The sequence below is a fragment of the Rhinopithecus roxellana genome, chromosome 17 (genome assembly GCF_007565055.1).
Source record: "Rhinopithecus roxellana isolate Shanxi Qingling chromosome 17, ASM756505v1, whole genome shotgun sequence".
NCBI lineage: Eukaryota > Metazoa > Chordata > Mammalia > Primates > Cercopithecidae > Rhinopithecus > Rhinopithecus roxellana.
Genome location: NC_044565.1, coordinates 4,406,410 through 4,432,082, shown reverse-complemented (window position 1 = coordinate 4,432,082; position 25,673 = coordinate 4,406,410). Strand labels below are relative to the sequence as shown.

Below are 25,673 nucleotides of genomic sequence, written 5' to 3'. Positions count from 1 at the left end.
AGATGCATTCTGATGGAGAGGACTGACAACACATCTAGAAAGAAATAAGTCAATAAGAAAATGTGGATGGTTACAAATACTGCGAAGAGAGCAGAGTGAGCGCCTGGGGAAGAGTGTCTGGGGAGGTCTGGGTTAGGCACCGTGGCCAGGGAACACGCGGGGAGGTGGTGGCATATGAGTGGAGACCTGGAGTGTGAGAAGAAGCCAGTTGTGGAAGCTCTTAGGAAAGAACATTCCAGGCAGAAAGAAGAGCAAAATCCCAGGCCTGGAGCTGGGGCTGAGCCCGGCCTATTCAGGAGACCTAAAGAAACCCAGTGGGCTTGGAGCTCCAGAAAATCAGAGTGAGTAGGCGGCAGTGATGAGGCAGATCCTTGCAGTGCGGGCTTCCCATGCTTCTAGGCCTTGCACACAGCACTTAGTGTCTCTGAGCCCCAGTCTCGTCACCTTTTGCTAAGCAGGCATTGTACCACCCATCCCCAAGAGAGCTTTGAGGACTTGATGAGACGCAGCATGCAGAATGACCAGCACGGTGCACAGCCTGCAGCAGGCATGCAACAGAGGGCACTTCAAAATGGGAAGTCCTGTAACTCAGTAATGTCTAAGGGCTGTGGTCCAGGACAAGGAGTGTGTAATCCTTCCATCTCTCCTTACAGTTTCCTGCCCGGCTCTGAACGCACCCACAGATGGCAGAAAGTTTGGAAGCAAGTACTTAGTGGATCACGAAGTCCATTTTGCCTGCAACCCTGGGTTCCGGCTGGTCGGGCCCAGCAGCGTGGTGTGTCTTCCCAATGGCACCTGGACAGGGGAGCAGCCCCGCTGTAGAGATATCGTCTCTCCTTCCCATCCCACTGCGCTGGACCCATCACAGCATAGCAAAGGTTTGCTTCATAGAAAGGGCCATTGCTTGGAATATTTTCTGCTTGGTTCTTTAATCATTCCTCAACCATAGAACAGCAGTCAATGTGCCTGATCACTCACCTCCATGCTGGGTTGGCACTGGTATCTATCTATATGAGCTCACTATAATAATAATTTAGTCTTGTTTGGCATATGGCAAAACTGAGGCACACAGAGGTTAAAGAACTTGCCCAAGGTTACACAGCTGGGGGTGGGGGGCACTATTAAGATGCTTCACACTTGGACACTCTGACCCCAGAGTCTGCGCTCCTTCACACCACTCTCTGCTTTGGACACCAGTGACTGGTTCTTATCAATGTGAGGGCAAGAAGCCGCCCATGGGTTGGGGAAGGGACCAGAGGAAGGCACTGCAGGACAATGCTCCTATGGCTGCTCCATTCTGAGCCTGCAGTCTGTGAGGCTGCTGGTATCCTCTGGGGCTGAGGAAACTCCTCAGCTGTCCTTTCTATCTGCATTGGGACTTGGTATCAACAGGCTCCAGGAGAGTCCACTGTGAGGGGGAGGCATGAAAAGGCTTCTCTCTGTGCTAGGTTTAAAAACAGCACTTTTTTGATATAGAGGAAAATCAGCTTTGGCACAAAAAATCTGTTGGCTTTTCAAAAACCCATGGTCAAAAAAATCTTGGCTACCAATCACCAGTCATTTTCAGAGCAAGGTTCGTGGGACATCTGCTGAGGCAGAATGTCCATGGTTCTAGCCAAAGAGTTGAAGGAGCAACGCGGACATTATATAAACAAGAAGATTGCGAAGAGCAGAGTAGAGAGAGGACTTTGTTTTTGCTTTTGTTTGAGACGGAGTCTCGCTCTGTTGCCCAGGGTGGAGTGCAGTGGCGTAATCTCAGCTCACTGCAACCTCCGTCTCCCAGGTTCCAGTGATTCTCCTGCCTCAGCCTTCTGAGTAGCTGGGACTACAGGTGCTAACCTGTAGTTAGTTCAGCTAACTTTTGTATTTTTAGTAGAAAAGGGATTTCACCATGTTGGCCAGACTGGTCTCGAACTCCTGGCCTCAAGTGATCCGCCTGCCTTGGCCTCCCGAAGTGCTGGGATTACAGGTGTGATCCACTGCACTTGGCCAAGAGAGGACTTTGGATGCTTAAATTACTTGAAAATATAGAAGGACTCCAGAAAGTATGCCATCCCTAAAGATGAGGATGGATTGCCATGAGAAGCTCAGGGCAACCAGAACCACATTTACAATTTAGGCTTCTCTTTCCTGACCCCTGGAAAGAGTGATGATGGTTCAAAGGTTGATGACCAGCTCTTAGACCCACCTAGGAACCAGCCAGGAAATACAAGTCAAGTAACTTGCAAACAAAACAGCGGAAATGCCAATATCTGTTATTTACTTACTTGACTCTGAAAGATCTCAAGCCAAGTTAAGCACCTCCTGGGTGATAAGCCATGGCAGAGGGAGGATATTTCATTTTTATTGCTTTGGGTGTCAGTATTTTTAACTTACAGATGGAGTTACAGATCTTGGTTGGTTTCGTTTTCGGTCTCCTCAGCACTTTCAGGACCCATCTGCATTGCCACGTGCAGTCTGCTCCAGTGCCTCTGATAGCTGCCTCGTCCTCTCTGGGGTGCACCCCCACATCTGATCTGTCCACCCCCTGCCATGGACACCTGATTGCAGTCAACTCCTGGCCACCACAAACAATGCCGACAAGGCCTTCTTATGCCCCGATACTGTCTCTGGGTTGTGTATCTGTGGCTGGAGGGGCCTACTGGCTTCAGGCTGGCTTTGAACTGAGCACTGCCTGCCCCCGGCAGAAGGGCTGCACCTGCCCACACGCCCCCAAGCCGTGCTGCAAGTGAAAGCACATCTTACTTATGTGTGTGCTGTTTTTTCTTGCTTGCTCAGGTGTTATCCAAATATTCTGTCCTCAATGGCGACATACCACAATGCACATCATGTGATTAAAACCAAAAGATGAGTTCGTCAGAGAAGATAGCAGAAAGAAGGCCTTTTTAGGCAGATAGATACAAAACACTGGAGGCCCAGGAACATAATCCTAAGAAGTGACTCAAGCAAAAGAACACGTAGTTACTTGACAAAGGTGGAGACCCAAAGCCCTCCCCACAGTCCATCTCCATCCTAGCGACTGGCCTACCTTCCTAGAGGATCCTGGGGGTGTCCGCCAGCTTCCTTCTTGACCTTGGGTGTTTAGTTCTGCCTCTGCACCTCCATCGCTGCAGCAGGACCCCCTCAATGGAAAAGAGGGTTCTGCTGCGTCATGACTTGTGCTGTGATCTCAAACATTCAAGTGCTCCTGAGTCACCCAGGAAGGTCATAAAAGACAGATTCTGAGGTCTCAAAAGACCTACCAAGTCAGGACCTTTATAGATGAGACCCAAGACATCTGCATTTCTCATATATTCCCTAAGTAATACTGCTGTTAACAGCACCACTTGATTTGTTCTTGCAAATGCCAGAAGCAGAAAATATATTGAAAATTTTGAAGTGCTGATGCATTTTGGGCCTAAATCAGTCAGAATGACTGCCAGCCACAGGCAAAACAGTAGACTGTGCGTGTGTCATCTCTGTCCAGGGAAGACACCTGTTATGCTCACTGCTACTTGCCCTGATGTTTTGGGAAGGCCAACCCAACTCTTACAAAGATCAGAGCCCCCAGCCCTGCTGGGCAGACTTCCCTTTCTTGAGATGTAGAGGGCACTTTGCCTGGAGGACCACGGTGCAGGGCAGACGGTCCCACTTGCCAGGCAGCCAGCAAGCCTACTGACCTTTCCCATGGTCCTGAGTCTTGCCCTTGGATGTACCAGCTCATTCCAGATGCACCTTGTGCTTGTCTCTTATCTCCCCATAGCCTCCTGCATAGCCGTTTTCCCTTCTTCCCTGACCTCCACACCAAAGAGCTGCATGGTGCAGCCCACCTTGGGGATGTCTACTCCGGCAGCATGTTCTATCGAAAACTTGGGAAGGACTGACCCAGGGAACAAGGTGATGGCCAGTCCAGGATGAGATCTTAGATGGAGATTTTTCTTCTCCTGAAGCATAGATGGGGCCTGGGCACTGACCCCATGGTGGTGATTGGACAAAAATACTCGTGTGTTCCAATCAAGCTGCTCCAGCAGCTACTGGCCACGGCCCCTCCTAAGTGAGTAGATGGTGCCTGCGCCAACACTTCTGTTCTCAGTAGGAATTGATGTGATTCATGGATGTTGTTTCCAGCAAGAGCCTCAAAGCGGTGCCAGCCAAACCTGCCAGGAGGGAGAAATAGTGCTCCTGACTGCTGTTTAATGACCAATTGTGACAGTATTAAGGGTGTGGACGGGACACAGGCTGGAACTCAACAGTCTAGTGACCGAACCTAGAAACTTACCAGCAACCACTGAGCACACCCACTGCATGTTCCAAACCACCAGTCGTGTGGTTGCCATGTGTTATGACCACAGTGGGGGCATAATCTTCTTAATTACAGAGAATTCATTTCAAGGCCCAAAATATCAGTGCCAGTGACAAATTTGGCAGTGCTGTCATAATTGTCCCTCACTCCAACCCTAGTCAGCTACTTGGAAAGACAGTGATGAACCCAACTTGGCAGGGAAAGAAATTACACACAATCACGCCATTAAAAAACAGCAGGCAGGCCAGGAGCGGTGGCTCACACCTGTAATCCCAGCACTCCGTGAGGCCGAGGCGGCAGATCACCTGAGGTCAGGAGTTCAAGACCAGCCTGGCCAACATGGCAAAACCCCATCTCTACTAAAAAATACAAAAATTAGCTAGGCATGGTGGTGGGCACCTGTAATCCCAGCTACTCGGGAGGCTGAGGCAGGAGAATTGCTTGAACCCGGGAGGCAGAAGTTGCAGTGAGCTGAAATCACACCACTGCACTCCAGCCTGGGCGACACAGCAAGACTCCGTCTCGGGAGAAAAAAAAAACCAGCAGGCAGAGGTGGACTCCAGAACTCCAAAGTGGAAAACAGCCACTTGGCTTTCTCCATTTCTCCATTATTTTCATTGTTTCCTCCTTCTTTCTCTGAAGGCCATGTTTTTAAGATGTAAAGCTTTCTGAATTGGGAACCATAGCTGAAGATCTTGTGCCTTTGACAATGTGGGTAACCAAAGAAACAAATTTAAGAGATATAAATACCGTTGTCACTTATCATCATGCTGATGAAAAGGAATCTTTGTCAGTCATCCCCATCCTTTATTTTTAACATTCATTATTTTATTCCGCCAATTTTTACTGAGAACGAGCCATGCACGAAGCACTGTGCCAGATGCCAGGGACTCAATGCCGAATCCCACAGACACCACCCTGGCCTCTGGGGTGCACAGGCTAAGAGGAGGCAAAGCAAAGCAGGCAGCCACACACCAAGGGAAGCGAGCTGACGTTTGTGGTGAGGGCCACATATGACCTAACAAGGGACAGAGTAAGGGAGGCTGAACCCGGAGAATCTCTTGAACCTGGGAGGCGGAGATTGCGGTGAGCTGAGATTGCGCCATTGCACTCCACCCTGGGTGACAAGAGCAAAACTCCATCTCAAAAAAACAAACAAAAAAAACAAATAAAAAAAAAGTAAAGAAAAGAAAAGGTGACTGGATCAGCTGAGGTCAGGAGTTTGAGACCAGCCTGGCCAACCTGGCAAAACCTCATCTGTACTAAAAATACAAAAATTAGCCGGGTGTGGTGGCATGTGCCTGTAATCCCAGCTACTCTGGAGGCTGAGCCGAGAGAATCACTTGAACCCAGGGGGCAGAGAATGCAGTGAGTCGAGATCATGCCACTGCACTCCAGCCTGGGTGAGAGAGTGAGACCCTGTCTCAAAAGTAAAAAAAAAAAAAAAAAAAAAAAAAGAAAAGAAAAGGGAGGAGCATGAGCAAAGAGCCCCAAGGAAGGGAAGAATTTGGCACATTTGAGGAAATGAAAAACAAAATTATAGAACCTTGTTGCTGGAGATTATATGAGCTGAGAGTGAGCCAGGCGAGGTGGAGAGACATGCAGGCCAGCACTGTAGTCATGGGCAGTGCAGGTGATGGGATTTTAGTTCTAAGCCAAATAAACAGGGTTAAGACAAGTGTCACTGCTGCATAGAGAATGCATTGGAGATGACAAGAATGGAAGCTGGGAAAACACATAGCTGGCTACTGTAGAAGTCCAGGGGAGAGATTGTGGCAGCGGAGATTCTAGGTATTTTTAGAGACAGAACTGATGGAATTTGCTGCCATCCCATGTGGGCTGTGAGCCAGGAGGAGAAATCAGGGTTCCCAGACTCAGGCTTGGATGATGGCATGCAGGGTGTCATTTACAGAGATAATGAAGACTGAGTGATGGATGTGGTTTGTTTTTAAGCAACTTGTGTGTGGGTCATTGATCAGAATTCCATTTGGGACATATTAAGTTAAAATGGCTGTGCGACAGACACCCTAGTGGATATCCATTCATTCCACCCTAGATGGGTAGACATCGTCTGGAGCTCAAGGCAGCAGAAGGGTTGGAGATACCCAGTTGGGAGTTATTAGCATAAGATAGTACTGAAATCCCATGGGCAGTGGTAGGAGGACCTGCAAGGAGAGGGTGGAGACAGAAATGTGACTCAGGCAGAGATCTACAGGGCACCGAGAAGCCAAATGGAGAAGGAGGAGGGCAAAAGGAGACACGAAGGGCCTGGAGAGGCAGACTTTGGGGAGGCTGTGGAAAGCAGAGCCAGTGGCACTGGATGGAGTGTTTGGAAGGGCATTTTGCAGTGAGAAGGGAGCAGAGCTTCAGTCCATCTCATCTTCTGTATCATGAGGCCTTTCCCCTGAGACCTTTAAAAAAAGGAGTTGAGTAGAAAGAGCTGCCTTTTAAATATATAGTAGCCACTCAATAAATAGTTACCAAGTAACTGATTGGCTGGATGATTTACTAAATGATTAAATGAATGAAAAAAGATGAATTTCCTTCTAGTCTTTTATCTAAGCACATACATCCAAGTTGCACATAGTTAGTATCATCTGTGTATAGATATTAACATGAGTAATTCTCCATTACCTCTTCATATTAACATGAGCAATTCTCCATTACCTCTTCTTTCTTTTTTTTTTTTTTTTTTTTTTTTTTTTGAGGCGGAGTCTCTCTCTGTCGCCCAGGCTGGAGTGCAGTGGCCGGATCTCAGCTCACTGCAAGCTCCGCCTCCCGGGTTCACGCCATTCTCCTGCCTCAGCCTCCCAAGTAGCTGGGACTACAGGCGCCCGCCACCTCGCCCGGCTAGTTTTTTGTATTTTTTAGTAGAGACGGGGTTTCACTGTGTTAGCCAGGATGGTCTCGATCTCCTGACCTCGTGATCTGCCCGTCTCAGCCTCCCAAAGTGCTGGGATTACAGACTTGAGCCACTGCGCCTGGCCTACCTCTTCTTTCTAAACCTAACTCTTTATGATTAGGAAACGCTTCCTCGTAAGGGCTATTCTAGGCTTTATTGAATGACCTCTCTATTGTTTCCAGGTTTCATAATTACAAATAATGCCAAGTTAAGCATCTTAAAATATTTTTTCACTATGGAAAGCTTCAAACACACCGAACTATAGAGAATAGTAGAATGAACTTATGTACCTAAAATCCAGTGATTAACACAGCAAATTCCTTAATATCATCAATATCTAATTAGAGTAAAAATTCCCCCAATTGTCTCACACTTTTTTAATACTTTCTTTGAATCAGGGTCCAAATCAGTTTTATAACTTAGAATTGGTTGACAACGTCTCTTCTGCCTCAGCGAGTGTCACTGACATCCTCATTCTGATGTGTCTAGTTAGAGCAATTTCCTGAGTTTTCCCACTTTCAAAAAGTGTGCAGCTTTTTTACTGGTTGTTAGTTTCATTGGATATCAAACACCTATCTCACATTTTTCTATTCTTGAGTACCTTAAATATGTCACTCTGTGTCGTCTGTTTTAAACTGATGCTGTTGTGCTATTATATTGGTCTTTTTGCCTGAACGCCCCCAAAATATTTATTTTTTTCTTTAAAATTCAGTCATTTGATTAGGATCTGTCTCAGTGCCAGTCTTTCTGGGTCAGTTTTCTCAGGTATAGAATTCACTTTTTCTTTTTCTTTCTTTTTTTTTTTTTTGAGGCAGAGTCTCACTGTGTCGCCCAGGCTGGAGTGCAGTGGCGCCATCTTGGCTCATGCAACCTCTGCCTCCTGGGTTCAAGCGATTCTCCTGCCTCAGCCTCCCAACTAGCTGGGACTACAGGTGCCCACCACCATGCCTGGCTAATTTTTTGTATTTTTAGTAGAGATGAGGTTTTGCCATGTTGGCCAGGCTAGTCTTGAACTCCTGAGCTCAAGTGAGGTTGAGGTTGGGAGCTCAACCTCCCAAAATGCTGGGATTACAGGAGCGACCGCGCCTGGCCCTAAGTTCATCTTTTCAGTAGGAAGTTTCAGTTGCTGGGACTGCCTGCCCCCATAGGAACCTCCAAAATTTTCCAGGGCAAAGTCTTAATATTAAGGAGACTTTAAGGGGAGGAGAGTCCAAACTGGGCGCAACAAGGAAAATAGGTGCAAATGAAAGAGATGGTCGTCCAGACAAAAGTGTGAAGGAGGCAAAGCTGAGAAAGTGCGAGGCCCTGTGTTTGCTCACATTGGAAAAACAACAGAAGTGAGAATTTCAGAGTCATGAAGTTAGCAAAACTATATGGGAAAACTTATTTCACTTAATTATGAGTAATGGAAAGGATTCTTGACAAATCCCATTGAAGCTATTACAAGAAAAAAGAGTAAAATTTCTATAGGCAATAAAGGAACGCCGGAAAGACATGCCCACAAAACAGATAAAAACTATAACCTAGAGTATCACAGGCAAAAGAAATGTTTAAAGGATAAAAGCAAGGAAAGAACAGTTTAGATAAAAATGACAAAACACTAAAAAATGAGGTGACTGGAAAAATGGAAAACTGGAAATGAGTTGACAGAACCCAGGAAGGAATTAGAAATAAAAGAAAAAAGTCAGGAAGGAATTAGAAATAAAAGCAAAAAGTTCGGTCACACATATACGATCCTTAGCTAGGCTTCATGAAAACAGTAAGTGCTCACGAAACAGCAGATGAAAGCAGGATTGTCATCTGGGCTTTGGCTTGCCAGCCCGTGCCATGCACTTGACTGAATGCCACAGCCTGGGACACACATGGGTGTGATGACAACTGTACTTCAATTAGGACACAGAGGGGGTGCCGGGCTGGACATCAGGCCATTGGATGCCTCTGACTGCATATTATGATAAAGAGATAAAGTCTGAATGCAGCCTGTCTAGAAACGAATATGCTGGGTGGATCCAGAGAGGCAGACAGAGTGCACGGTCCTGGGACACCTGTGCGTTTCTCTGCTGCGCCGATGATCCCCAACCCCCATCCACACGGTTCAGGTACAGGTCAGGCTCAGTGCCTTCTTCTGGCGGGCAGCAAAGGAAAGACCACTGCACTGGCCCTACTGGGGCCAAGCTACAAGATACTGGTGTTCACATTTTCTGGCTCTCTGCCCACAACTTCACGGCCTTGTGATCTGCCCACTTCCAGACTATGTTGGTGGGCAACGATGGAGGTGGACAATGGAAAGAAACAGCAACCCCTAGCTCTAAGCAACCCCAAGCATTTGTGTACAGTCATTTCAGACACATTCCTGGAAACCAGTCATCTGCAAACAGGCTGTATGAGGGACAGTGCAACCAGGCTGAGGTTACTGAGAAACTGAAATGGCTCCTTCTGTAGGGATGAGTGGCATTCGGGCAGTCTGTCTTTTTGCAACAAATAGAAACTGTGTAAGAGTCTAATGACATCCCAAACTCCAGGAGCCTTAAGGGAAGCCTAAGTCCCTCCCATTCCACCCCAAACAAGTCTGTCGTTCTCATTAGGAGCAAAGCACCTGTTTCTTCCTCTTGATAGACACGCAGGAAAGGCTGCGTTTAGGCCAACAAGGAAGTGTTTTCTGTTTCCTTTCTGAAGGTGATATGGTCAAGTCAGTGAACTGACAAGCCTCTCTCTGATGGAAATGGCCTATCTCTGTGCACTAAAACTGGGCTTAGGGAATTCATAACAAGCACATGTGGCCTATGGGGTTTTGTTTGTTTGGTTGGTTGGTTTGTCTTTTGTTTTTGAGACGGAATCTCATTCTGTCACCCAGGCTGGAGTGCAGTGGCGTGATCTCGGTTCACTGCAACTTCCGCCTCCCGGGTTCAAGCGATTCTCCTGCCTCAGCCTCCCAAGTAGCTGGGATTACAGGCACCCACCACCATGCCCAGCTAACATGTGGCCTCTAGGTTTTAAAAGAATCATTTTTTTCTAATTAAAAAATGTATATGTGATTATTATGGGAAAAGGAAAGAATACAAAAAATTATAAAAAAGCAAAGAAAAATCGCCTGTAAGCCTACCACTCAGAGAAGAAAAGTCTTTTGAGCTTTTTAAAATAACAGTCTCTCTCTCCAAAGACCTTTTCCACAGAAATGTTGTGTAGATGAGCAAGGAACATCTCCCTTTACCAATGTTAAAGAAATGTCAAAAAACTCTTACCTGGTCAAGCACAGTAAGGCTTCTGGGTGGGAATTTGGAGAATTCGTTTTCCCCAACCCTGGACATTCCAGTGGGCCAGCCCTCCCCTTTATAACTGCATTGAATTTTGTTCCTGTTTAAAAGTGTTTCTCCCAGGTGCTGGCTGATGGAGCAAAGGGTTCGTGGGTTGCAGGGCCTGACTCAAAGGCAGTGTGGGCAGATGCCACCTCTGTCTGGCTACAGCTGTCTACACTGCACCTTTGCGAATTAGAAAATGGTGCCTGTGGGCGGAGTATGACCAGGTCATAGGCCAGCTCCTGCACGCAGAGCCCCAGGTGGGCAGTGTGTGCCTGGGTGCGGGGCCTGCTGAATGGAGATGCAACAGGGCTGCATATCAGCCCCATCGGCCCCCTGGCAGCTCTTGCAGGTGCAGAGGGTGGAAAGAGTGGGTGGGGTCAGGTAGAAAGTGGGAGTTATCCTACAATGTAAAGGAAGTTACCCCTTCATCGGTTTTTTTTTATTGTATTTGTTTTAGACCTAGAACTCACATCCTTATATTTGAAAATTACTTATCTTCCTAGATATCAGTGAATGCTCCAGCCAGCCTTGTCAAAATGGTGGTACGTGTGTAGAAGGAGTCAACCAGTACAGATGCATTTGTCCTCCAGGAAGAACCGGGAACCGCTGTCAGCATCAGGCCCAGACTGGTACGTAGCCACCGTGGGGTTCGGTGAGGACATCCTGCTGTGGGGAGAGGAGGAGCCTAGGCATAGGTCACCAAATGCGGACATGTAGGGAGCTCGGTCCCCGTCTCAAAGATGTAGCTTTTCCTCTCTGTTTCACATCCCTCTCGTTTTCTAAGGTGGTCACTTGACAGAGCTTAGCTCTTTGATGCAACCAGAGTTCTGATCCTTCTTATAGTAGAAAACACGAGTGCAAGAGCGGACTCCCAACCTAAAAATCCCCTAGATTGGGCATGTGGCCCAAGAAGTTTCATGGTTTCCACCTTTGCTTGGTCAGCGTTTCTTCTGCCAGCAGAACCACCTTTTCTTTCCAGTGTTCCCATCACATCCTGCAAAATTAGCAGCTATTGATGCAGGTCCAAGTATTTTGAGAGCTGGATAACTATACATTTGACTGGTTTTGAGATTATTATTCACATCTTGAGTCTCAACATATCTCGACCCAGAAGGTCTAAGAAGTCATGTGATGCCAGGTTTTGCATATGGCAAGAAAATCCAATGATAAGGAATCTGCGAAGGATGGACAGGGGTTCCCGCACCATGCTGCAACCAAGATTTCATTCAGCCCCAAAGATGTCCTATTCCTTTGCCAGAAAATCTGGTGTGTGATGTCTGTTTGTCTTTATTTCTGTATGAAATATCTGTGGGGGGAAAGGACATTGGAGCCAGTGCAGTGTCCAGTGGACAAGAGCTTTATCAATACTTGTGATCCTGGCACTGGACCCAGCCCAGGGTCAGGTTTAAATAGTGTGCCAAGAGATTTGCTGCTTCATGTGCCTTGATTCAGTTCAGCTGAGTCAGCTGGCCAGGCGCTTTCTCAGAATGAGGCTGTCCTCCCGAGCTCAGTGGCCCCTTATAGCTCCTGTCCCTGGGACCGCTTTCTATGGAAACTGAGGTCAGAGACAGGGCCTTCTTGGATACCTCACGGCCCCTCCCCTTGTTTACAAACAAGAGGGAAAAAGAAATAGGTTCCCTTTCACCCTAAATATGCCAGTCCTGGTCACTGAATGTTCGAAACCCCACTCCTTAGGGTTTCCTCCCACTGTGGGATTTTTTTTTTTTTTTTTTTTTTTTTGAGATGGAGTCTTACTCTGTTGCCCAGGCTGGAGTGCAGTAGCACCATCTCAGCTCACTGCAACCTCCGCCTCCTGGGTTCAAGTGATTCTCCTGCCTCAGCCTTCCGAGTAGCTGGGATTACAGGTGTCTGCCACCACTCCTGGCTAATTTTTGCATTTTCAGTAGAGATGGAGTTTCACCATGTTGGCCAGGCTGGTCTCGAATTCCTGACTTCAAGTGATCTGCCTGCCTTGCCCTTCCAAAGTGCTGGGATTACATGTGTGAGCCACCATGCCCGCCCAAGCATCTTTAGATAATTGTTGCTCAGGTCCAGGGGGGCCTGTTATAAAGTGTCCCCATGACCAGAATCTTCCCCAGGAATGGGAAGGAGGGGAAGCAAGCAGGCACATCCAAAGCCAGCTCCTATCCTCATAGTCTCCATGAACAGCCATCACACACCTAGGCTCTTGCTCACCTTGTCCCCCAGCCTGACACCTTCCTTCCCATCAGCTGGCCCATGCCTTTCGGCATCCCTCCAGTTCCTTTTTAAAAAATCCATTCACCCTGTTTTTTACTATGATAAAATATATGTAACATAAAATTTACCAGTTTAATCGTTTTTAGCTGTACAGCTCAGTGGCATTAATCACATTCACATTGTCGTGCAACCATCACCACCATCCACCTCCGGAATTCTTTTTGTCTTGCAAAACTGAGCTTCTGTACCCATGATGGGACAACTCCCCACTGCCCTCCCCACAGCCCCTGGTAATCACCATTCATTCTTCTTTCTGTCTCTGTGAGTCTGACTGCTCTAGGGACCTCATCTAAGTAGAATCATGCAGGATTTGTCCGCTTGTGTTTGATTCTCACCAATCCTTGAAAAACTTTCAGAAAAATAACATTTTTTCCTGATTAGAAATATAATTTGGCCAAGCATGATGGCTCATTTCTGTAATCCCAGCACTTTGGGAGGCTGAGGTGGGTGGATCATTTGAGGTTAGGAGTTTGAGACCAGCCTGGCCAACGTGGTGAAACCCCATCTCTACTAAAAAAAAAAAAAAAAAATAGCAGGGTGTGATGACACGCGCCTGTAATCCCAGCTACTCAGAGGCTGAGGCAGGAGAATCCCTTGAACCTGGGAGACAAAGGCAGTGAGCCGAGATTGTGCCGCTGCACTCCAGGTTGGATGACACAGCCAGACTGAAGGAAGGAAGGAAGGAAGGAAGGAAGGAAGGAAGGAAGGAAGGAAGGAAGGAGGGAGGGAGGGAGGGAGGGAGGGAGGGAGGGAGGGAGGGAGGGAGGGAGGGAAGGAAGGAAGGAAGGAAGGAAGGAAGGAAGGAAGGAAAGAAGGAAGGAAGGAAGGAAGGAAGGAAGGAGAAATTTATGTTCTTGGTAAAAATCAAAAATGTGAACACTTTAGAAAAGTAGAAGAAATACAAAAAGAAAAGAAAACAAACAAACAAAAAAAACCAAGAACAAAACATGGTGGTCCATGAACAGACCAATAACGAGTTCTGAAATTGAATTGGTCATAAATAGTCTACCAACCAAAAAAAGCCCAGGACCTGATGGATTCACAGCCATATTCTACCAGATGTACAAAGAAGAGCTGGTACCGTTCCTACAGAAAGTATTCCAAAAAATTGAGGAGGAGGGACTTCTCCCCAACTCATCCTATGAGGCCAGAGTCATCTCTATACCAAAACCTGGCAGAGACACAACAAAAAAAGAAAACTGCAGGCCAATATCCTTGATGAACATTGATACAAAACTCCTCAACAAAATACTTGCAAACCAAATCCAGCAGCACATCAAAAAGCTAATCTACCATGATCAAGTAGGCTTCCTCCCCAGGATACAAGGTTGATTCAACATATAAATATCAATAAATGTGATTCATCACATAAACAGAACTAAAAGCAAAACCACATGATTATCTCTATTGATGCAAAAAGGCTTTTGATGAAATTCAACATCCCTTCATGTTAAAAAACTCTCAACAAACTACATATTGAAGGAACAGACCTCAAAATAATAAGAGCCATCTATGACAAACTCACAGCCAACATCATACTGAATGGGCAAAAGCTGGAAGCGTTCCCCTTGAAAACTGGCAAAAGACAGGGATGCCCTCTCTCACCACTTCTATTCAGCATAGTATTGGAAGCGTATTGGAAGTCCTGGCCAGAGCAATCAGGCAAGAGAAAGAAATAAAGGGCATCCAAATAGGAAGAGAGGAAGTCAAACTATCTCTGTTTGCAGATGACATGATTCTATATCTAGAAAATCCCATAGTCCCGGCCCAAAAGTTCCTTCAGCTGATAAAAACTTCAGCAAAGTTGCAGGATACAAAATCAATGTAGAAAAATCACTAGCATTCCTGTATACCACCAACAACCAAACTGAGAGTCAAATCAGAAAGACAATCCTATTCACAATTGCCACACACACAAAACTAAAATACCTAGGAATACAGCTAACTAGGGAGGTGAAAGATCTCTACAATGAGAATTACAAAACATGGCTCAAAAATATCAGAGAAGACACAGACAAATGAAAAAACATTCCATGCTTATGGATACAAATAATCAATATCATTAAAATGGCTACACTGCCCAAAACAATTTATAGATTCAAAGCTATTCCTATCAAACTACCAAAGACATTCTTCACAGAACTAGAAAAAATTATTTTAACATGCATATGGAACCCAAAAAGATCCCAAATACCCAAGGCAATCCTAAGCAAAAAGAACAAAGCTAAAGGAATTACATTACCCAACTTCAAACTATACCGCAAGGCTACAGTGACCAAAACAGCATGGTACTGGAACAAAAACAGGCACATAGACCAATGGAACAGAATAGAGAGCACAGAAATAAGGCCACACATCTATGACCATCTGATCTTTGACAAAGCTGACAAAAACAAGAATGGGGAAAAGACTCCTATTCAATAAATGGTGCTGGGATAACTAGCTAGCCATATACAGAAGGCTGAAGCTGAACCACTTCTTACACCATAGACACAAATCAACTCAAAATGGATTAAAGAGTTAAATGTAAAACCCAAAACTACCAAAACCCTGGAAGACAACGTAGGCAATACCCTCCTGACAGAGGAATAGGAAAAGATTTCATGACAAAGATACCAAAAGCAATTGCAACAAAAACAAAAATTGACAAATAGAATCTAATTAAACGTAAGAGCTTCTGCACAGCAAAAGAAACTATCAAAGGAGTAAACAGACAACCCACAGAATGGGAGAAAATATTTGCAAACTCTGCATCTGACAAAGGTCTAATATCCAGCACCTATAAGGAACTTAAATTTACAAGAGAAAACAAACCACCCCATTTAAAAAGTGGGCAACGTACATGAACAGACACCTCTCAAAAGAAAACCTACATCCAGCCAACAAGCATATGAAAAAAAGCTCCATATCGCTGATGATTAAAGAAATGCAAATCAAAACTATCTGGTGTGAGATACCATCTCTCACCAGTCAGAATGGCTATTATTAAAAAGTCAAAAAGTAACAGATCCTGGAGAGGTCGTGGAGAAAAGGAAACCCTTATACACTGTTGGTGGGCGTGTAAATTAGTTCAACCATTGTGGAAAGCAGTATGGTGACTCCTCAAAAAGCTAAAAGCAAAACTACCACTTGACCCAGCAATCCTGTTACTGGGTATATACCCAGAACAACATTAAACATTCTACCATAAAGACACATGCATTCGAATATTCATTGCAGCAAATAGCAAAGACATGGAACCAACCTAAATGCTCCTCAATAACAGACTGGATAAAGAAAATGTGGTACATGGAGCCAGGCGCGGTGGCTCACGCCTGTAATTCCAGCACTTTGGGAGACCAAGGAGGGCGGATCACAAGGTCAAGAGATCGAGACGATCCTGGCTAACACGGTGAAACCCCGTCTCTACTAAAAAACATATTAAAAAATTAGCTGGGCATGGTGTCGGGCGCCTGTAATCCCAGCTACTCCAGCGGCTGAGGCAGGAGAATGGTGTGAACCCTGGAGGTGGAGCTTGCAGTGAACCGAGATCCTGCCACTGCACTCCAGCCTGGGCAACAGAGCGAGACTCCGTCTCAAAAAAAAAAAAAGAAAGAAAGAAAGAAAATGTGGTACATATACACCATGGAATATTATGCAGCCACAAAAAAGAACGAGATCATGTCTTTTGTGGAAACATGGATGGGGCTGGAGGCTACCATCCTTAGCAAACTAACATAGAAACAGAAAACCAAACACTGCATGTTCTCACTTAATAAGTGGGAGCTAAAGGATAAGAACTTATGAACACAAAGAAGGAAACAACAGACACTGGGGTCTACTTGAGGGGTAGGGGAGGAGGGAGAGGAGCAGAAAAGGTAACTATTGGGTCCTGGGCTTAACACCTGGGTGATGTATACAACAATCCCCTGTGACACGTATTTATCTATGTAACCTTCACACGTTGAAGGTCTTCAAACCTAAAATTAAAAATAATAAAATAAACAAAAAATACACACACACAAAAAGAAACAAAAAATAGTGGCCCACGGTTTTAAACTCGAGTGATCACTGTTAGAATTTTGGGGTGTTCAAGTATTTTTTTTTTTTTTTTTTTTTGAGACGGAGTCTCGCTCTGTCGCCCAGGCTGGAGTGCAGTGGCCGGATCTCAACTCACTGCAAGCTTCGCCTTCCGGGTTTACGCCATTCTCCTGCCTCAGCCTCCCGAGTAGCTGGGACTACAGGCGCCCGCCATCTCGCCCGGCTAGTTTTTTGTATTTTTTAGTAGAGACGGGGTTTCACCGTGTAGACCAGGATGGTCTCGATCTCCTGACCTCGTGATCCACCCGTCTCGGCCTCCCAAAGTGCTGGGATTACAGGCTTGAGCCACCGCGCCCGGCCGGGATGTTCAAGTATTTTTAAGTGAAAACGTGGACTTGCCCTAGCTGTCTTTCTCGAGGTGCAGCTTGGTGGCCTGCATTTTCATGCACCATTCTATTCGAGTGCGCTTCCGGTCCTGCGTCCCCTTTGGGTGGGCCCTGGACGGGTCGTCTGGGTTTGTGGTTAATTACTTGTCTTTCCTTTCCCTACTCCAGAGTAAGCTCTTTGAGAAGGGGCCGTACCTCCGTCTTGGTTCTGCTCCCGGCCCCTACCCAAGGTTGGGCCCACGGCAGGTGCGCCAGGGCCCGGCACTGAGCGTGTCTTCTCCCCGCAGCCGCCCCCGAAGGCAGCGTGGCCGGCGACTCTGCCTTCAGCCGCGCGCCGCGCTGTGCGCAGGTGGAGCGGGCTCAGCACTGCAGCTGCGAGGCCGGATTCCACCTGAGCGGCGCTGCGGGCGACAGCGTCTGCGAGGGTAGGCGCGGGCTCCGCCAGGACACTGGGGACAGCAGCGGGAGGACATGGGGCGGGGAAGGGGCTCTCACCCACCGCCCTCCTGCCGACACGGGTGGCTTCCTGGGCGCGGTCTCAGAAGGCCTGGCCACTTTGCATTATAGGTAAGTACTGACCTAACGATTGTTAGAAGGCTGGTAATTCATAGAAATCAGGGCTCGCCCCACCTCAGAACCTGGTCCAGCCTATGCCCAAGCCACACGCGCTTGTTTCAGGAGGCGCTTCAGACCCTCTCCCCTCCGTCCTGGCTGGAATCACATCTACAGGTGGCAAGGAGGAACTTAAGTCGTTGTGTTGGTAGAGAGGGCCTGGAGCTGGGTAGGGGTGTGGGACTCATTCCTTGGTCCTCTCTGGGCTTAGCTTTCCTGACGGCTCAGTTATGCTGTGCTCTCCTGATTACCAGAGTTCTCTCCCCAAACAACGCAAAGCAGGAGTTCAAATCTGAGATCTGGTCAGTTGGTTAGCACCAACCAATAGCCTCATTTTACAGCAGCAGAAAGGAGGCCCTCTTATTCCATTCCCAAAGATAAAGAGAGTTAACATGGGGCTGTTAACCCATCCCAGCTTTCTGGGAATAGGCTTGATTTGCCAGCCTCTACAGGGTCTCCCCAGGTGTCTTCAGCCTAAGACAGAGATGCCCTTCTAGGGCCTAGCACATCAACTCCCTCTCACTCCTCCTTTTAGCCCTCTGGGCCCTCGGCTTAGGGGAAAGGGAAGTACACCTGCTCCTCTTGCGAGTGCTCTGCTGGGGGTAGGGCATGGCAGCTGCCGGAGGCCCAGCCACTTAACTGCAGCTGCCATTGCTTCCAGGAATTGAGGCATGACTGTTCTGGGTCACAGCAGGCAACACCTGCTGCATGGCTCGTGGAGTCACAGTGAGTACTTCTGTCCACAGATGTGAACGAGTGTGAGCTCTACGGGCAGGAGGGGCGCCCCCGGCTCTGCATGCACACCTGCGTGAACACCCCGGGTTCTTACCGTTGCACCTGCCCCAGCGGATACCTAACCCTGGCCGACGGGAAGAGCTGTGAGGGTGAGTGAGGCTACAGAGTGCCGCCTGCGCCCAGCCACCTGCTGCTGTGGTGAACCCTCAGGACCTCACAATCGGGAGTGAGGTGGTTAGGAGAGTCACAGCTTCAGATACATTCGATTTTTTAAAAGCCACCAACCAAAAGGCTTCTCAAAGGTCAGGCCACATCATCATCTACATAAATAGGAAAATGAATTCCTTAACCATCCTGGCAAGTAGTCTTTTCCAACTTTATTCCAGTAACTGGGTTTTTTTTTTTTTTTTTTTTTTTTTCAAGGTCTGGTCACTTCCACCCACTCAACAATGCCTTCAGCTAGGGCTGGACCTAAAGGCAGAGTGGCCAGGTGGTCACCCATGTCATGTAATCTGGAGGAACCCATGAGGCTCCATGACCCTGTGTGGCCACCTGTAAGTCCACCTCTGAAAGGGGCAGCACCTTACAGGCACTTATGTCTACAGCACCAGCCTTGTTTGATGGTAGCTGAGGACAAGGGAGGCGGAGTACCCAGGGAGGGACAGGAGTCAGAGGCATCACTACCCCTGGCTTGAGGGGTACAGGAAGTGAGGGGGCTTACCAGAGCCTGATAGATAGTGGCCATCAAGGACACAGCCACCATCAGAACCAAATCCAGGCAGGTCAGGACTCCTCAGGCTGGGTCACTATCATTTGTCAACCCCAGCTGAAAACCAGTCAGCCTCTCAGGTGCAGAGAGTGGGTTGGGGGGCAGGGGTGCAGATGGAAAATAACTGGCTCAGGTTTCACCCCAGTGCTGAATCCTGTCCATCAGCAGTGGCTTCCTGGAGGACCGGGTTGAGGTTTCTGAGGCTGATTCCTGGCAGAGTGGGAAAGAACATCTTAAGTTGACAAGGAATGTCTGGGGCAGGGGTGGGAGGCACCTAAGAGGGCAAGAAGGATGTGTGCAGAGTGGGTTGGTTGTAGAACAGAGAGGCTGAGAACCCTGGCAGCAGTCACCATCGTCACTACAGGACAAGTCCCAGAGACACTGGGTGCCTAACAGGAAGCCTCCTGTGTTTCCCCACCTCCACTTAGGGAAAATACAGATGCCAGTTGATGTAAACATGCTGAATCTCCACAGGAGCTGAGTCAGAGCACACATCTCAGGCCTGAAGCCCAAGCTGCATCATCCTGACCCTTGACCCTCAAACCACCGTGCTGCAGTGGGCCTTTTGAGGGGAGGACTGGCTCTGCTCCTGCAGGCATACCTCACACTAGGAGGGTGAACAGGCCCACCTCCTCAGCTGGACTCCCCCCATGGAAACAGGACACAGAGGGGAGCCCCACTGGCTCCAGGCAACAGCTCTGACCCACCAAGGGAGAATGGGAGAAGAGAGGGCAGAGGGCTCCTCCACGGGCTGACGTGGGAATGTGAGGGGAGGGGTGCCTCTCCGGTGACATCCCATTGGGGCCCTGCTGCAGGGCTCTGAGGAGTGGGTGACCTGGGGCTAGAGCAGGAGAAGGCATCCAGATAGCCACCCACACTACCTCCCTCCCTCCCACAGTGCTCACGAAGGGCCACCTAGGGTTGCTCGGGGTTGGGAAGGATGGCCTCCAGCTGGAGAGACTCTCTGGATGTCTGCAAAGGGAGCAGAGAACTCATACAAATCATGATATTGAGGTGTCTACATTCGGCATGGGGTGAGGCTGGGGAGGGAGACTTTCTGGAAGATTATAATGTAAAAAAAAATTTTTTTTAATATATATGTATATATATAGATGAAAAATAGCAGCCATGGAGGGTAATGGGGCATTTGGGCTGAGAAGCAGACAGGTCTGAGAGAAGTGTTGTGACCAGTAACACTCCCCTGGTGCTTTCCACCACCCCTGCCACCTGTCATACCCCAGGGAAGGCGGACAGGATCCCAGGGAGGGGTGCTCCCTGGCATTTCCTCAGGGCCTTGATTCCACACAGTCAAGGAAGGCAGGCTTTCTGCTTTAAGAATGAGTGCCAGGAGCAGGGAGCACCACATTACAGGGCCTGCAGGGCATCTCATGTGGTTCTGTCTGCAATGGAGCGAAGGTCAGGGAGACTCTCACCCATTGTATGTCCCATATCTCAGATGTGGATGAATGTGTGGGCCTGCAGCCGGTGTGCCCCCAGGGGACCACGTGCATCAACACCGGTGGAAGCTTCCAGTGTGTCAGCCCTGAGTGCCCTGAGGGCAGCGGCAATGTGACCTATGTGAAGACGTCTCCATTGTGAGTATCTCTAGGGCATGCACACCCTCACCCAGGCCTCCAAGTGTGGCTGGGCTGGATGCCTCCTAGAGGTTCTTGGGAGAAGGTACAGTTATGCCATAGAAAGATGAGAGGCCGGAGGCTGGGAGGCTGGCTTCTCTGAATTTCCGTTTCCCCTCAGTGGTTGCATTTAATGCATTGCTGCTCTGGAGAAATAAGAACCCCATTCCCTATGGGACTAATGTACTGAGTGCTCTCCTACTACATAGAGGATGATGGGGTTGCTGCCACCCCAGAATGGCAAATCCAGGGCAGGCCACTGGAGGGAAGAAGCTGTTGGTGACATTACCCTGATAAACCCATAGCAGCCCAGGAGACAGGTATAGATCACATGGATTTGGGAGGTGACAGCATTCACATAGCCAGGAACTGTAGGCTCCCTTGAGTTACACTGCGTATCCCATGCAGCCTGCATTATATCACTCTGCTTTTCCAATAGTACTGGACAATTCTACATCTAGTAACTGCAACTCTTAAACAGCAAGTAGAGCTTTTTTTTTTTTTTTTTTTAAGTTGGGAGATGGACCTTTAAGGGGAATAACTACAACTATCACAAAGCACATACATTTTCCTCTCAAAAAGAGATCACAAGAGCCCTAGCATTGTCTTTAAAATGAAGTAACAGCCATGGAAGGTAACTTAATTATTTGAATTGCTGTTGAGGTGAAGCAGATTAGAAGCAGCAAGAAAGTTAGTGGCACTGAAGCATGGCAGTTTTTAGAGAGAGTGAAGACATCAGAACCTTCCTCATGGAGTCACTTGGTGAAGGGATGGGGAACCTGTCTATTATGGCCTCTGGGGCATTCGACCAACAGCTGGATGTGACATTTGACCTGCATAATCATGATGCTACCGAATCACCAAATATACTCGATTGCATTTGTCTTTTATGTTTAACAAGATAGAGAAACATCAAAAGCATTTCCACAAGAGCCTGTTTCCAAATGATTAAGGAAAACAGGGCTTCCTGCTTTAAGAATACAGTGATGGCCGGGCGCGGTGGCTCATGCCTGTAATTCCAGCACTTTGGGAGGCCGAGGCGGGTAGATCACTTGAGGTCAGGAGTTCAAGACCAGCCTGGCCAGCATGGTGAAAACCCGTCTCTACTAAAAATACAAAAATTAACTGGGCGTGATGGCGGGCATCTGTAATCCCAGCTACCCAGGAGGCTGAGAATCACTTGAACCTGGGAGGCGGAGGTTGCAGAGAGCCGAGATCATGCCACCGCCCTCCAGCCTGGGCGACAGAGTGAGACTCTGTCTAAAATAAATAAATAAATAAAACACATGCTGCTGTGTTTAGGAAGTTCACCATATACTGTGTGGGAAGCACCACATTACATGATGTTGCTGACTAACTGCTGAGGTCCTACCATTACTGAGGGAGGTTGCAGCCCATGGAGAAATGGTACCTGGTTTGAATATCAGCATTGCCATCGTTATTTAATATTCCCAGGCTTTATTTTTCTGTAAAAATGATAGTAATAGCATAAATAAATATATATGCACACACATACACACGTACACAGGTGGGCAGGGAGCACCAATGAGCAGGAACAGAAGCAGCAGCCCTTCCTTTGCCATGCCTGACCCCAGCTACATTCACTTGCCTGCAGCTCCATAGCTCCTGGGTGAAGGACGCCTCGCTGGGAAAGGTCATCTAGGTGGCCTCTGCAAGAGGGCAGGTGGGGAGCCGGGTCAAAGCAGCCCCTCATGAGACTCCCCAAGGCTGACTGCCCCCATTTTGCCTCTCTGCTCCAGCCAGTGTGAGCGGAACCCCTGCCCTATGGACAGCAGGCCCTGCCGCCATCTGCCCAAGACCATCTCCTTCCATTACCTCTCTCTGCCTTCCAACCTGAAGACGCCCATCACACTCTTCCGCATGGCCACAGCCTCTGCCCCCGGCCGAGCTGGGCCCAACAGCCTGCGCTTTGGGATCGTGGGTGGCAACAGCCGCGGCCACTTTGTGATGCAGCGCTCAGACCGGCAGACTGGGGAGCTCATCCTCGTGCAGACCCTGGCGGGGCCTCAGACGCTGGAGGTGGACGTCGACATGTCGGAATACCTGGACCGCTCCTTCCAGGCCAACCACGTGTCCAAGGTCACCATTTTTGTATCCCCCTATGACTTCTGAGGGTACACAGGAGCACCGGGGTGTGGAGATCTGACCTCATTTCTCTTCCCCGAAGGCTCAGCTTCGGGCACTGACTGCGTGGATCCTCCCGCCTGTTCCCGCCCTCTCGCCGGTGCACCCAGGCTTCTAGGGCGGCGTTGCACGGTGCCCCATGGAATAGCACAGAAGAGCAGCCACAAAACTCAACCTGCTGCCATCACATTTTTTTTTTTTTTTTTTCTGCTTTGAGGCCCTTCCCTTAGATTATGCACTAACTTTCTTAAACCTTTGTCATTCAGGGGATGGGTGGCTTTCCAAAACGCTGTGCAAATGGCCTTGTGAGTTTGAACTGCTGGGGAGAGAAAAGCTGGCAGTGTGTGTCGGATGACTATCAGCACTTCTGCATTTTTATAGCCAGGCTTGCTATGAATGAGGCAGTTCTAGTTGCGTGGGGGGCTAGTCATGCCTCTGCGCATGTAGCATAGGAAGTGGAGTCTCCTCCCATGACCCAGCACGTTGTTCTTACCTGCCTTTTCCTCTGTGACATGCCTGCCTGCCTTCTCATCAGAGAGCCACAGGAGGGCCTTAAACCCCACGCAGATCCTTCTAGACCAAGGATCCATTGTTAAAAGCATGGATTCTGCCTAAGTTACTTCCCTTTTGAGAAATCATATCTCAAATACATAACCTGGTAATATAACTGGAAAAATAAAAGCAATTGCTCCTTTCTGCCCGCCTGACTTCTCCCTGAGCATGATACAGCCCACTTCCTTCTAGGAGGGGATGGCTGGCTCTCTTCCTGTCTGGGTTGGATACACTGGAATAAATGAGTCAGAGAACACAGAGGTGATGTTTGGGACTGTTCCACAATATAAATTTGTTTTGACCACATGGGAGATTGGTAAGGACAATACCTGGCCGTGGAGAGTTTAGGAAAATGCTTGAGTTGTCATGGATTCCATGGCCTTTTGTTTCTGATGAATTCACTACAGGGTGATGCCCTCCAGGTGACCAAAGAGAGAAAACACTGGCCACAGCTGAGTGGGGTGGGGTGGAGAGGGGTGTGAGGTAGGGTGGGGAAGATCATTCAAGCTAAAACTTAAGAGGCAGAGAAGCTGTAAGAAAGTTTCATTATCTAATTACATGTCAAGCTGCTGGTGAGATTTCGTCACACATATTTTATTTAAATCTTCTTTGTATTTGCCCTGGTATGAGATGGAGCCAGAAGTGTGTCACTAGTTCAATGATCAAGCCCTACATCAAGATGGTTTCTAAGATGGTTTATTCTTGTACTATTTTTTGAACAAAGATTGAGACACAGTCAAGAGTTGCTTTTGAAATTTTTCTTCTCCCATGCGCTCAGCTGCTATCTCTAACAACAGAAAAAGGACCTCCAAACTACAGTTACAAGACTTCATTGAAACGTTATCCACAGGCTTGCATTTCTAAATGTAGCTATGCTGGGCCAGAAGCTTGCACACCACCCAGTCCCATGTGTACAACACCAGGTGGAAGAGTCCAAGGGTCTGGCCAGGTTCCTGAATAGGAGATGTCACAGCTGTGGGCTAGGGACAGGGATGGTTCAGGGGGACAAGCCTCTCACATCCCAGAAGGTGAGGAGTGTTTGGGGAGTCTCGAGCAGGTAGCCTCTAAACTGGTATATGATATGACTTTGATGTCAGATAACCCGGTTTAAAGCAACAATTTCCATCACCAAGATCTGTCATCATCAAACCTGCTTCCGCTGATGAAATCATGCACCCAGCCCCGGTCCCCACAGCACCAAAGTATAATTGGCTGCTGCTTAGGATGTGGATGATGGCTGCGGACGATGATGGCTGGGCACTTGTGGATGATGTGGATGATGGGTCTCTTGTGGGTGATGGCTGGGCACTTCTCCCTGTAGAGTGTCTTGTTCTCTATATGCTCTCTCCCCACTCTCCTCTATGGAATCAACTTTTCTTTTGTCCTTTCAGAGCTCCACTCCATACTAAGAGTAGCTAGTAGTTAACCAGTATTCATTTGCACCCCTTTCCAGGTAATATAGTTTCATATTATTTGAGGGAGGGGCTTCAAGTCTTTTTATCATGCAAAGTTGCAAACATATGCAAAAGTAGAGAGAATAGTATAATGAACTCCACGCCTGAATCAGTGGCTTCGACAATGAACACATGGCCAACTTGTTTCATTTACTATCACCCCACCTCATGATGATGTTGAAGTAGATCCAATCCTATCATTGCCTCTGAAAATATTTTAGAATGTATCTCTAAAAGATAACTTTTTAAAAAAGGATAACCAAAATACCATTCACATCTAAAACATTAATTCCTTAATACCTTTAAATATTCAGCCATTGTTGATTTTTCTCTGAGTGGCTTATATTTTTTTGTTTACTTACAGTAGGTCTATGCACTGTAATTTTTTGATATGCCTTTTAAGTCTTTTTAAAATCTGTAGCAGTGGAATTTACACTTCAGCATATATTGGAATAATCTGAAGGTTTGTTGGAAGACAAAATATTGGGTCATTTATATTGTAGAATTTCTCATAGTATGAGTCTTTCTGAGTGCATCTCTATTTCTTACAAATCTAGAGAGTTAGTTAGATGCTAGTTAGGTTTATTTTGGCAAGACTACTTCATTGGTGGTGACATCCTTCCA

The 25,673-nt window shown here is 47.6% G+C and overlaps 1 protein-coding gene across 1 annotated transcript in view; it reads left to right on the top strand.

Annotated features, from left to right (window-relative positions):
* The window catches only part of FBLN7 (fibulin 7), a 48,076-nt gene extending 24,339 nt beyond the window's left edge, over positions 1 to 23,737 (top strand). Inside the window, exons 3-8 of the mRNA XM_030921406.1 lie at positions 654 to 878; positions 10,987 to 11,112; positions 17,436 to 17,573; positions 18,507 to 18,644; positions 20,721 to 20,859; positions 22,659 to 23,737. Coding sequence (XP_030777266.1) covers positions 654 to 878; positions 10,987 to 11,112; positions 17,436 to 17,573; positions 18,507 to 18,644; positions 20,721 to 20,859; positions 22,659 to 23,031 — 1,139 coding nt within the window. The 3' untranslated portion in view covers positions 23,032 to 23,737. The remainder of the gene's footprint in view (positions 1 to 653; positions 879 to 10,986; positions 11,113 to 17,435; positions 17,574 to 18,506; positions 18,645 to 20,720; positions 20,860 to 22,658) is intronic.
* Positions 23,738 to 25,673: the final 1,936 nt, after the last annotated feature.